This window comes from Primulina eburnea, chromosome 2 (genome assembly GCF_022965805.1).
Source record: "Primulina eburnea isolate SZY01 chromosome 2, ASM2296580v1, whole genome shotgun sequence".
Taxonomy (NCBI): domain Eukaryota; kingdom Viridiplantae; phylum Streptophyta; class Magnoliopsida; order Lamiales; family Gesneriaceae; genus Primulina; species Primulina eburnea.
The window spans coordinates 3,921,779-3,935,956 of NC_133102.1; the positions used below are offsets into that span (position 1 = coordinate 3,921,779).

Genomic DNA, 14,178 nt, shown 5'->3' on the forward strand with positions numbered 1-14,178 from the left:
TCCCCACAAAATTAAGCATTTATTCCTTCATTTAATTATATTACTATACGAAATTTTAATATAAATCTTATTTCCATTCATCCAAATGTTTGTGACCAAAGTGAGATTAGTTCCCATTCGTGTGAACAACATTTTCTTTGTTTGTAAGAATATTTTTAGTAATTGAATGCAAACCAGGGTTTTTTTAAAAAAAATTATTTAATTTTTAAAATTAATTTAAAAAATAATGTAAAAAAAAAGTTTACAAAAATACCTCAATCCGTGCTCACGAAGCGCGGACGCTGTTCGGACGATGATCTACGTCCGTAGGAATATTTTAGCGACGGAATATATATCAAAACAGTCTTTAAATTGAATCAGCAACGGTTCACGCACCATCGCTAAAATTGAATCGGCGATGGTTCAACAATTGTCGCTACTTTTAGCGACGGTTTCAATGCCGAAATTTTGTTATGAATATCATTGGCGTACATTATACGCTGCGGATAATTATATTAACGGCGGACATATGCATAACATGGATAATCTTGAACTTTCAATTGTTTGAATTTTTGCCGCATGTAATGTGCGCTGCGGAAAGAGAATTTGATGTAAATGGGTTAAACTTGTATAATATTTTATTTTAAAAAAAATTCTTTAAAAAAATTTGTAATTAGTTTGATTTATATAATAAAATATAATTGTGAAATTTTATTTTGTCGAGAGATATAATATTAATTTTATTTTGGTATAATTTGATTATGGAAATAAATAAACAAATAAATAAATAGAAATCTAACTCATATAATAAATAAATATATAATATTTTTAAAATCCACTTCCTTTTTTACTCTTTGAAGCAACCTGCAACTCATTTTGATTACTAGTGTGATCGTTAAGAGCTTCAGCGTTCCATAAGCCTTGAGATCCGAAGCTCTTTCCATGGCTCCCTTAGCTCCTAAATCTGGCGACGCCATTTTCGCTAGCGTTGAACGCGTGGTAGGTTTAGCGATCGCGCAGGGAAAAATTTAACAAGCCCTAACAGTTTTGGTGGCTTTTGTTTTCGAATTCTAGTTATAGATGTTTTTACTATTCAATTATTGTTGTGTAACTCGTATTTGTGTTAATTTTTGTGTAACGTTCTCAGAATGCGGAGCTTTTCACTCTGACATACGGTGCTATGGTGCGCCAACTGATCACCGATCTGGAAGAGGTCGAGGAGGTTAACAAGCAGCTCGATCAAATGTTTGTAAATGAATCCCTCCTGTGTTCATACTCTTCACTTGATCGATTCTCCAGTTTACCCTGTTGATAATTGTTATTTTTTTTCCTGAAATTTAGTTCGACTTTAGAATGCATTTTTTTGTTATTTTTTCCGTTTTAAGCGTTGCAGGGGCTATAATATTGGAATCCGTCTCGTTGATGAATTTCTTGCGAAATCAAATGTTTCTAGATGTGTGGATTTTAAGGAAACTGCGGAAGTCATTGCAAAGGTCGAGTCTTTACTGCTTAGCACCACTTCTTCTTTTTTTCCTGTTTTCTGCTGGTTTTTTATTTTGTTTACTTCAATAGTGGAACAATTATAACTATTTAAAGCTTTTATCTTTGAATTGTAGCTTTGCTACTCTTACGTCAAAACTGGTTTTGCTTTGTTTTTAATCAATCAACTGTTGGCTGAGTGAGATTTAGATAGCATTTGGTATTGATTAGTTGCTGATTATTGTGTTAGATGTCCATCGGCTCTTCCTCCTTGAGCTAGCTTTTGTGTCAGAGCTAGACTTCAAGTCGATGATCTTAACATGATATCACAGTTCATACCCACCGTTATGTGTTGGACCGTCCTTATGGCCATGGGTGATGGGTCATCCGTTAATGTCTTGTAACCTTCACGTTTCAGTTGTCCGTTTCTGGACGTGAGAGGGTGCGTCTGGATTAAGTTATTGGGAGCTCTATATATGTAGTTGGACAATCCTCCCTCCTTGAGCTCGTTTTTGGGGTGGAGTTAAGTCCAAGTCCACGATTTAACAATTTGCAAAAGAGTTTCTTAAGTTCATGAATTTTTAATGGCAAGAGAAAGCAGAGAAGGAGTGTTTGGAATGATTTTGGAATTGGTATTTTAGCGTCTTACGTTGTGGTAGCTAGTTTAATGAATGGAGGAGGGATGGAATTGAAGTGTTCTTGGTTTATGCAATCGAGCGTTTTTAGGTGATGTCGGGCATGGATTCAGTTGGACTGGGCCGCCATTGGGTTATTATTGTTATAACATGAAGAAGTGCGCCTTGCCTCCCAGAAAGCACACAGTTTTGAAAAGGATGTGCCCATTGGCTGTCCCGGGTATTTAAGAAACCTGAGGGTTAGGTAACTTAATAGTTGGATGTCCCTGAATTCTTATGGTTCTCTAGAGTGTTTCGATCTCTAGTTTTGTATTTTCATCGACAAATTGTTGTGTTCCGTACAAATTTCCTGTTTTTTTATGCTTTTGATGTCATTCTGTAATGTTTGGAACATAAGAAATATTACAACTCTACTCCTCAAAGGTACGGTTTTTTTGTAAGGGATTATTGCCTTATAGCTACTTGTTGATACCTTGATGGTTGTGAGAAGATTGAGATGGAAAACATGATCATGGAAAACACGGGAAAATTTGGAAGAGCTTCTGTTATTCGTAATTGGTTCTACAGATTAGGAATTTGAGAATGATCTGGACTGGAATCGTGCTAAATTTTGTCCAGAGAAATGAGCATTAAGCAGTTTGAACATCAACTTTAATAATTTTCATGATGCAATTATGCGAGTTACATCTGGTAGGCCTTTGGAAATTGAAAGGTTGAGGCTTTTCTTATTTCCCTCAAGTGTAGACTATTCTGAAACGTCATTTTTAATAGACGAAGAAAGCTTTTGTAATCTCCAATGGATGTTTTGTTCACTAAAAGTAACCAGAACAAAATGTTTTCTTGATCATGATCAGTCAGTTTGAATTGCACATGATTTTTTAAAATTTTACAAAAGTTTACATTAAATACAACTAAACTTTTATAGAGTATATAAATGTCTAGATTGAATATATCAAGAGTTTTAAACTTCATGAAAGTCATTAAATTATCTCTAGAATACCCTTCCAGGGAGACTTGCCTATAATGAAATAATGATTATGCTAATCTCTTGGTATCCCTCTGGTTTTTTTAATTATCTCTAGAATACCCTTCCATAGTATCTATCCTTTATATTTTTTTTAGAATTTTCTTTGACTCATCTTCTCTATAGATAATTAATGATGAAAGTCATGATACGTGAAGTTGTAATATATATGTGTGTGTTTGTATTTTAAAAAAATGTCCAACCCAAAACGTGTATTATGATTACATAAAAAGAATCTAGACTTTAGAGAAAATGTTGTCAGTATTACAAAAGTTTACGTGTGAATTTTGTTCGCTATCTATTATATTATTTGGCAAATGATTGTGTTCTGGTGTCATTTATTTGTGGGAGTTTGCATAAAATTTCTTGCACTCACCAACGTTTTTAGCTTTATCGTTTCTCGAATCATCTAATGTCCGATGATTGGCTGTTTATTTTAGATAGACTCTATTTAGGTTAGCTATTATCTTTGAATAGATTATTGATGACTTGCTCCTTATGAAAGATTATTACCTAAGCCAGTGCATCAACTGACCTGTTCATCATATTTCCCTTGCTTTGTTGACGTGTAAATACCCCCTTTTAAATGATGGCTTGAAATGTTTTATCGAATCCAATATTCAAAACCTTATTTGAACAGGTTGGATTCAAAATGTTCCTGGGTGTCACTGCATCTGTTACGAACTGGGATGTTGAGGGAACGACCTGCAGTATAATTTTGGAGGATAACCCACTTGTAGATTTCGTCGAGCTTCCTGATACCTGTCAAGGTCTTTACTATTGCAATATTCTAAGTGGAGTAATCAGAGGAGCTCTTGAGATGGTGAGCACATCAGCCTCTATTATCATCTTCTTAGGTTTGTTTCAATATGTGTGCAGGTGTATGTGGGAATAAATTTTTAAAGAAAATGCCTTGCTTTGACAACCCTCTAGGCATGGTCATATCATATCTTACATAATTCACCCTCTTGGCAGTTGTTCAAGAATATAACGCTAAAATTGGAAGGCGCATAACCATAGTTTTTGTTAAATTAAAGATGTTAAATTCATCTTCTCGGAGATGTGCTTTAACAGTAACCATCGGCGGTCCCCCTTTTCATATTATGATGGAGTTAGTTGTCTAGTTAATTTGAATGGGTCACGTCTGCCCGGAAAATGTGAGACATTATCAGTATTCTTTCCATGACTATCCATCCTGATTGTAGAACTTCAAAATCATACAATTCGATGTCTCTTTCCTTGTCTTAGGTGTCTATGAAAACTGAGGTCACATGGCTACGTGACATGCTTAGAGGGGATGATGTATTTGAGTTGCAAGTCAAACTTCTGAAGCAAATTCCCGAGGAATACCCATATAAAGACGACGAGTAATGTGCCTCATTACCCTTTAGGTACACAAAGTTTCTTCCTACGTCTAAGATTGATGGATCTCATGTCCTCTTCGGGTTATGCGGCAACTGTATCCTCTTTCATCTATTGACATTTTTCTTGTCGAAGTGTACCCTTCTTTGTAGCATTAAAATTATAAGCCCTTATTTTTCAGCTGAAGAGGAAAAGTTAAACTAAATAATGGGTCCTTAGAGCACATAATATTTGGCGAATCAGTTCCAGTATCGAATGGGTTGGCTCTGGTGAGTTTTTTATAGGGTCTAGTTGACATTTCGTGCATTACATTGAGTGAATCTTCGATTTCCAGACGATTATATAGCAATTATTGTGTGTTTCAGCTATTGGGACGTCGAATTCGAATTCGGGGCATTCCTTTTGTAAATTAACTATGCTACATTCTCCCAAATTCTCCTGGCTGATAATATAATGTTTGACAATATATGCTACATCAGCCAACAAATACCGATAACATTTTCTTTAAAGTCTAGATTCTTTTTATGTAAAATTTTCCTTTTGTAAATTAACTATGCTACATCAGCCAACAAATTTTGCCAAGTTCTTTCATTTTACAAAAAAAATAATGTTTGACAATATAGTGGAAGTCTGTAGGAATGGGAACACAATTCATAAAATGAGAGGTAAATCGAATTTTTGAAGGGAAAAAAAGTTAAAAACACGAGCACACCCCCCGCCAAGATGAAGTTGATACTCATGCTAAAAGCGTAAATCGATAGTGTTATTTGTTGACTAAATTAGTAAATTACTAAATCAAATGTACCAAATGTATTTCGTATTAATTGAATTGATCAATTTTAATCAAAACATAATTAATTCAATTAATTTTGCATAGATGGCTAAAATAACAAATTAAAGAATATAGGATGTGTTTTCAATTTGATTTGTGCTTGAAAGAGATGCTTTTATATCCTAGAACCGATATTTGTTGTGCTTAAAGATTTGGTTGTAATATTTTTTTTTCAAATCCATTTTGTGGTGATATTGTGCATTATTATAATTTGCAATTTGGGCACTGTGCACGTTGGGTTTATTTATGGGTGAAATTTGACCAAACAAATGTCGTCACGGTGACGCATTATTATCAAACCAGTTTAATCTCCAAATAATAATTTTAAATATACTTGTACTATTAATCTCATATTATATGAATTTCTTATTTCGAAAAATCCTAAAAACCTATATCAATTTCTTATTTCGAAAAATCCTAAAAACCTTTTGCTTTAGAAGGCATAATTTTGTCCGGAAAGTAAACTAGATTAGCGTGATTGGAGGAGTAACAAGATACTTTTTATTTTGTTAATAAAAGAAAAAGTACCTAAAGTCATAATCACCAATCATTAACACCAAATTATCAGACCATTCACACATCTTTGACATTAAATTAAAATAAAGTACACAAAAAAATTTGTCAGATGGTCTTATGAGTCAATATTGTGAGATACTTCTTCTATTTGGATCAATCATAAAAAATTATTTGCTTTTATGTCAAATGTATTACTTATATAATAAATATATACAGAATATATATATATGAATTTATTGGAGTAAAGATAAATCTTTATTTATGTGTGAGGGTGAAGGCAATATAAAACATGTTTGAACGAATAACATAAAAGTCTAAAAGCCTGTAATAAATGTTGAATAAGGTTTTGCCTAAATAAAAGAGAAAGCTAAAGTAGATTCGATTATTATATTATATATATACTAAAAAATACGAACAAAATTATATTTTATCCAAATGTCCTAAAAAAAGTCGTCGTAAGTAGCAAAGAAAAGAGAATAAGAATATGCAAATGGTTGGATGGTGCCAATAATAATAATAATAATAATCAAATTGACTCGAGAATCAAAATATAAAATAGGCACAAAAAAGATAAATTTCTATCAAATTTCATCAAACTGATTATTGTTAGGGGCAAAAAACCAGAAAGAAAGAGAAGCCGACCAAATGTTTGAGGCAATACAGAGGAAAGTTGACATCTTTAAATATTATTAAAAAAGTCGACACATCCGACAAAATCTCATCAAATTCAAATTTAATTTAAAAAATAAAAAGCTAAAATTCTTGGTAGCCCGCACAACTACACAAGCATCACCCATGTGAATCAATCAAAATATAAAATAGGCACACAAAAAAAAATTAAACAATAGTAATAAAATATTGAAAGAAATGAGAAGGTTTTTTCCCAATGGACAAATTTTCATGTCCCACCATGCCTTGTAAATATGGCAGGCAAGGAATCTAACCAAAATCCACACTTTTTTTTTTACAGTTGACACTCCTTTTCCACTTCACTCCATCACCATGTCCCTCTCACCTACTACCCTCCAATCCTGCCAAAAGTAAAAGCTTGCCATACTTGCCTTTCTTCTTACATCCTTGTTTCTTGGTTTATCTTTTTCTTCCAGGTTCACTCTACATTTAATTACCTGCACTGATAACATACAGTGATTGAACATCTTTATTGACCTGCATTGAATATTTACAGTGATAAAACATCTCAAAAGTTGGACCAACTAGAGAGACCGATGTATACAAAAACTAATTGATCCCAGATTTTTTTCTTCGGTGGTAATTCCAGGTTAGACTCATGCATACAAAAACTGACTACATTTGGGGTTGTGGGGTCTATATATTCAGACATGGACCTCACAGCCCCAAATATATTGAGGGCCGTTGGATCTGTCTTCCAGCTTCGAATTTTCCAGTAGTTCCATGATAACTAGTAGATATGAAACACACATGTCGCCATTGTGTAAGAAATAAAAAATATGGCAAGCTTTATATGACAATGTAGGACACAATCTTTAAAATAAAAACTACAGAAACATACATCTAGTGCACTAATCATGGCTTCCCATTTACTTTTAATAATGGCATTAATATGTAGTGGGCGCAAGTAAATATTATTACACTTTCATCAAAACTTGAGTTTAGTTTTACTTTCTCTTCTTTATAGACAAAGACCATCTTTTGACTCCATTGTTTCCAGTTAGAAGTTGATCTGCGAGACTGTGAGAAGTCAAAAATCTACTAGCTTCCTCTATAAGTGTCCATGATAACGTCTCCATGTCTCTCTTCTCTATATATATTATATAGGGACGCATGCAAATACCTACTCATGGTTGAAGATCAAAGGCAACAAAGTGCAATTAATAATCATATAGTAGAAGGCAAAATCCTAGTCCTAGATGATAAAGATGTGTGCCTCTGTAATGACAAAATTTATGTCTGTCTTTAGGAAATGTGACTGATCCAACTCAGTCATAAAGATGTGTTTGCTAGTCAAACATATAAAGTGCGACGGTCCTATGTTTTTATACATGTAAATGTTTTGAACATATAATCAGGGCAATGTGGGCAGGAGGTGGCCTTCCCCTTGGAACATAAAAATTAATAAAATTTATGTATTTTTTTGAGATTTTAAAGTGTCACACTCTAATGCACAAGAAAGGGTAAAATGTGCTTATAAAGAGGTGTTTGCTAATCAAGCATTTAAAGTGCAACAGTCCTATGTTTTTATACATGTAAATGTTTTGAACATAATCAGGGCAAACCCAGTGTGGGCAGGAGGAGGCCTTCCCCTCGGAACATAAAAATTAATAAAATTTATGTAATTTTTTGAGATTTTAAAGTTTCACACTCTAATGCACAAGAAAGGGTAAAATATGCAGATATTTAATGGATCAAAAGTAAAATGTAGTACTACAAACAAGTGTCAACGCCAATAAATTCGTAAGAAAAAGAGTGAACTCTTTATTAAAGATTCAAACATGGCATGATTCACAGTGGAAAAGAGAAGGGCCCTCTCATTCATGGATGGAAGTGGAACAGGTCCCCCAGTGCACGGTGTCAACCCAGTTAGATTAAATGACTTATATACCCCTCATTCTCCTCCAGAAACTGTGTCGGTGAGCAGACAAAAGGGTCAAATTCTCTAATCTCACATACTGCTTTGTTTGGCTATAAATAATTTTCATCTTCCCAAGTACATTAAAATTAAAATTATGCCAACAACCAGAGGTAGTTGCAAGCATTGTTGTTTCTGAGAGAAAATGACAAGACAGAAGCCATGGGAGCTACTAGAAACAAAACATCTGTATCCAAAAAGTCATTAGGTATTCACAGAATCTTGATATAATTATTGGAAAATAAAATTAGAGGAACCAAATTATGTACCAATTAAGATGCCCATACATGGGGCCGGTTTTGAAATTTTTTTATGGTGAGGACTTGAGCAGGATCATAAAGATCGCCAACTGGGTTCATGGAAAATCATTCCTATCATTTCCACTCAGGCATCAAGTTCTTGCAATGCTATTTTAATTAAGAAGTTAAATTATACACTTTAATCTTTTAAGTGGAGTGGGGCCTTGTTGATATCAGCTGACAAAATAATGCAAGCAATAAAGAAAATGTTACAATTTAATAATAATGCATTAAAGAATAATAAAGTAGTCAAAGGCAGTGAACTCACCATTTTTAAAATAAGTAAAGTTGTCTAAGAAGGTTTTGGGGTAGCTTGCTTGAATGCAACAGTGGGAGCTATTCTACAACTCCTCCTCTGATGCTCTAACACAAGTTGTTCGGCAAACCAGTCCAGTTTCTCGAAATTGCTTTCTTCTCCGATCCTCTTCCCGTTAAAGAGGACCGATTCGACATTTTTCTGCTTCAGCATGTCATCAGCTGCTCCTATTAGCATTTTTACTTTGCTCAGGCTAGCGTCTGAATCGGTAGCAGCGCCACATCGGTTCGTATCGGATCCATTACCCTGCGACTTGAAGCGATAAAAAAAAATATGTTAAAAATTCCCGTACAGAAGTTTGATGTAAAATAACCACCTAAAAATAAAAAGGCCATTGGTGCCGACTGCTGATGAGTGATGCCCCACTCAATTGTTTCTATTCCATCTGGGAAGGCGTGGTGGTGCTTTAAATTAGTACTCAAGGGCTAGCAACTAACAAAATGAAGCCACTTAATGAAAAAGAACTCAGCCAACTGCAGATCATTTGGTTCCGATATTTATCAAATAATTCATCACAATTTCCCATCTCAAGAATATATTCCAGGAAACAAGTGGGATTTGATTATCAAATCCTTATCATAATTATAAGATTCTCCCCTGAGCAGCCATATGCTCCAACAGTATAATTTCTGTTTTCAGTCAATTTCAAAACCATACCATTTAGATGTAACTAAACAAAGATTACAATCACCAAATGTGCACACAGTGTTGTACACCTGATAATGATTTAACAAATAAGACCGAGAAAATTATTTTGCACGGCTAAAATCTTGAGGCAGGACCATACAAGAAAATGAGGAAATAAAGCCCACTCTACTCCTGTCATCAGCAAATTTAGGTGCTATATAAGAACGGCAAAAAGGAAACGAAAAGCAAGAAACAATTCATTTTCAGATCACATTTTCGTCACAAAATTGAAAATAATAATGTTAAAAAATTTATTTCCTCTGAACCAGCAATTTGTTGTAGAGAGTCATAAAGTCAGGGGGACAAAAGATAAAATATTAACTTAATACCATTTTCTTGCAATCATTAAATTGCTAAAGGTATGTTGAATCATTCATTTAAATGCGTGGTCCACACAATCATTTTTCGGCGTGAAAAATGTTAAAAAAAAAAAAAAAAACTTACAAGATTGCTAGTTTCCTTTCCTTAATTTGTCACTGAAATTATGATTATTCTATGCTGGAGTATATTAGGACTATTGTATGCTGAGTATCAAATATTAACATTATTCATCAACGTATATGTCATCTTCTAATTCACATGATATAACCACTCACTATTTGATTGTTGAGTGAGTCTCATGTGAGTCCGTCTCACGGATCCTAATCTGTAAAATTTGACAAATCGACGTCTCTAAACATTCTGGATAATTGTGAAAGGACATTTTACAGGAGCCAGTCAAAATAACATGGGATTGTGCAGTAAATTAACAAGAACGTAAATTCAAATTAAAAATACAGTCTGTCAAACTTTAAGTCGAGGCATTTTTTACACTTTTTTCAAACCAACATTTAATTAAAAACACATAACGTATTAAAGATATCCAACCAAAAAGAATTGATGAAAGATATATTTGCCAACAGGAAACATTCAAGACCTGAAATAACTGCACTTAAGACAAGGCCTGGAAAATTATCCCTGTGACTGTAAAAATAGGAGCATTTGAACATAATTCCTTACAAAACCTTTGCCACGTAAAAACACTCACTCACCTTGAGTTGGCATTAATTTGGCGAAGACGACACCATTTGCCAAATCAACAGCAGGATATTGACATTGATTAAATTTATCAAAAAAATCGCATTTTTAGTCAACATGAATATTATGTTCCTATACCGTATACCAGATTCGTTGATCATTTAAATGAAAATATCGGTCTCTAGCGACAAATACATACAAATCATCACTACCCTTTGGCCTCCTCCGGCTGCACTCAACTCTGCACATTCTCTCTTCCAAAAAAAAAACACAGAGTATTAAATTGCATGCCCCCAAAATGTCCAGCTTATCACATTAAACCCCATCCCCATCCCCCAGCCTGTCTCCTTACCCCAAAACTTAGAAACTTTTAAGACTTGAAATTCATTAATAAAATTTGGTTTTTATCATTCTGTCGTACCCAATAAGTAAATTTGAAATTGATGGCCCCATATTTAATAGAATTATCCATGTTCCTAAACGTTTGATTAATTAATTCTCGTGGAAGGATGGAGCCTGGTGGATAGAAGAAGATGTGGGCCAATATGAACATATGAAAACAAAAACTTTGCCCCTATTATCATTTTACATTTCAGTTTCATCTAACTGGATAAAATTCTTGACTCCATTGAAAAAATAGATAAAATCGTTGTAAATCTGGTAAAGATAGATAATAGAATTTCTATTAAATATATATAATAAGGATAAAAGGCTCCAATTCAACGACATTCGGTGGCCAGCCTACGGAGACCGATCGTACCAACCGAGACTTTTGTTGCATTAAATTTAATGTTGTTGATTTCGTACCTGAACGCGGACGTAATTGCTGGCACGGCTCTGACCGAAAGCCATTGCCACGGCGTGGTCCACTAACTCCGCCGAGCCGGAGCTGGAAATCCAGGCCAGGGGCCGAGCCCAGTCCTTCGCCTTCCATTTCTTGACCTGGTCGTAGTCGAAACTGCCGGGCAGGAGCTGCTCGCCGGCTCCTAAGGAAAGCACCAAAATATCATCAACCCCCCTCACGAAAGGGAACTCCTGTTTGTTATGCAGCACGTGCGTGATAGCCGCCGCCGTGGGGTTGTTCATGGCCAGCCCACCGTCCACGGCCACGCAACGGGTCGACCCGTCAACCGACCTCATACAAACCGGGTCGAACAAACCGGGTTCGGCTGACGTAGCCATACACACCTCCCAGAGGTTGAAATCGAAGCTGTCTGTTTCGAGAGCATCAGCTCTGGAGAACAGAAACGGCGCCGTGCTGGTGAGATCGTAGCATGGGATCAAAACTGGTTTCAGCGTGTCTTTCAAGGTCAAGCTCCGCCCAGTTTTTTCATCCTTGAACGCGTCTCTCATCGCCTTCTCCAAACCGGAGGTAGCCGAACCGGCGACGCCGGTTTTGCTGAAAACCCGCTTGAAGATATTGCCCTTGGAGTTGCGCGGTTTGGCAGAGCGATAGAATTTGTTTCCCTCCGCCGCGAGGAACTTCCAGGTGTCGTCGGCGTCGAAAATCGGCCGCTTCTGATCGTTGGTGGCGAATAGCATGGCGGTGAAAATCCCACCGACACCGCTGCCGGCGGCGACGTCGAAATAATCAGCGATTCTGGCGTTTGCATCCCCCGACCGATTCTTCAGTGCCGTTTCCAAATACGACAGCGCTTTGCCCGATAGAATGTTGTGCATCCCACCTCCATCAACGCTGAGAATACATATCTTCCCCCTCTGGTTCTTCATAGACTGCACCCCGTTTTCACCATTTACAACGGCATCATGCCGGCTTTGCGGCTGCTCTGCCACCTGCTTTGGAACCCAAAACTTGTCATCATCGCAGCCAAACAAGAACTTGCTCTCCAATATGGAGAAAATCTCGTAGCTCAATTTATCCGTATCGACACTGGGTTCTTGCATTTCAACCGCATGATTGTTAATCTTTTCAAAATCAACACACGCCATAAATTTATATTTCTAAACAATATATCTCCACACCAGAAAAATCTCCTCTCCGTGTCTTCACATAAATTATGGCGATCAAGTAAGAAACGATTTTCTATGTATATCCTGAGATTGCAGGCTTCAAAATCAGACGTGGTCAAATCATCGATCAAAACCACGAAGAAGAAGAAGAAGAAGGAATTCGGCAAACGAGACGTGAGACGCAACAAACAATATACAATACAATTCAGTTTTCTGCACACCATCTTTGTTTTGGTTTGCCTTTTATAAATTATTTTTTAGTATTATTTATTATCCACAAAAAAATAATATATAATTAATTTTATCAATAAAAGTTCAATTTTTAAAATTACTACTAGCTTAAAAGATAATTAAATTGGTTCAATTTTTAAATTGAAAGCAGTTTTAACGATTGAAAATTGTTTTTTTAAAATAAAAATATAAAATCAAAAACATAAATTTTAATTCTAAAAGTCAAGTTTTTTAAACAGATTTTACAACCAAACAATATATGTTTTTTTTTTTAAAATGATTTCTCCAACAAAACTGACTCTAAATTGAAATAAAAGTATATTGACTGAGTCTCACCGTCTCACGGATCTTAATCTGTGAGACGGATCAATCCTACCCATATTCACAATAAAAAGTAATACTTTTAGCATAAAAAGTAATATTTTTCCATGGATTACCCAAATAAGAGATCTGTCTCATAGATTGAATATCACACTGGTAAATCTCGTCTCAAATTTGAGAGATCGATATAAGATATATAAAAAAATGTTATTTTGGACGTGTGAATTGCAATTGTCCACTTTTTTCCTAGTGAAATCCGTTAAAATATTAGTTTCTATCATTATATATTTATTTCGAGTATTATAAACGAAGAAATAAAACTTCGAAAATAATATGTTTATTACCCAGAAAATATGGACAAAAAATAAATGGAATTCTCTTTAGATTTTTGTTTGAAAAAACAAAGTTCTGTATGGATAATGTTGTGTGTAAATATAATTAAAGGTGTACTTTTATTGTATTTTGTGTTTTAAAATATTGATTGAAATTGTGTGGATATCAAATAAATATATATATATTTTTTCACAAAAGATATAAATATTATCTCTTACCTTTTGTCGTTGAGATTGATTAATATGTCCACCATGATCTATATTATCTAATGATATAAAAAACTAAATTTTCATACCTGAAAAAATTTACAAATTATATCAAAAGATTGGAATTAGAAAATGTAAGATGGTTGGTAGAAACCTTATAATTAGTTTTATATAACACAAAAACTAATATAATTGGTTTGATATATCACAGATCAATTTTATAAGACAAATCTTTTACATTATTCGATTAAACAAAATTATTTTTTATGTCAATGATATTATTTCATTACATGTATCAATCAGACCAATTTATCTTACGAATACCTACTATATATATATAAATCATTTCTTTAAAACAATAT

At 34.6% G+C, this 14,178-nt stretch overlaps 2 protein-coding genes across 6 annotated transcripts; one reads left to right on the forward strand and one right to left on the reverse strand.

Annotated features, from left to right (window-relative positions):
* The first annotated feature begins 813 nt into the window (after positions 1 to 813).
* LOC140820945 (uncharacterized) lies at positions 814 to 4,847 on the forward strand. Of its 2 annotated transcripts, XM_073181339.1 has the most exons (6): positions 814 to 978; positions 1,127 to 1,224; positions 1,373 to 1,472; positions 3,758 to 3,940; positions 4,366 to 4,508; positions 4,661 to 4,847. In XM_073181339.1, the coding sequence occupies exons 1-5, from the start codon at positions 922 to 924 to the stop codon at positions 4,486 to 4,488; spliced, it is 561 nt and encodes a 186-aa protein (XP_073037440.1). In that variant the 5' UTR covers positions 814 to 921; the 3' UTR covers positions 4,489 to 4,508; positions 4,661 to 4,847. The 2 variants fall into 2 exon arrangements, with proteins under 2 accessions (XP_073037440.1, XP_073037434.1); XM_073181333.1 differs by having other exon boundaries at positions 4,366 to 4,847.
* A 1,817-nt stretch (positions 4,848 to 6,664) lies between these two features.
* LOC140820955 (patatin-like protein 6) lies at positions 6,665 to 12,950 on the reverse strand. Of its 4 annotated transcripts, none has more exons than XM_073181354.1 (3): positions 11,562 to 12,950; positions 9,003 to 9,296; positions 6,665 to 6,959 (listed from the first exon to the last, which is right to left on the reverse strand). In XM_073181354.1, exons 1-2 carry the CDS (start codon positions 12,702 to 12,704, stop codon positions 9,027 to 9,029), a joined length of 1,413 nt encoding a protein of 470 aa, XP_073037455.1. In that variant the 5' UTR covers positions 12,705 to 12,950; the 3' UTR covers positions 6,665 to 6,959; positions 9,003 to 9,026. The 4 variants fall into 4 exon arrangements, with proteins under 4 accessions (XP_073037455.1, XP_073037453.1, XP_073037444.1 ...); XM_073181352.1 differs by having other exon boundaries at positions 6,665 to 6,954; positions 9,003 to 9,302; positions 11,562 to 12,948; XM_073181343.1 differs by having other exon boundaries at positions 9,003 to 9,302; positions 11,562 to 12,948.
* Positions 12,951 to 14,178: the final 1,228 nt, after the last annotated feature.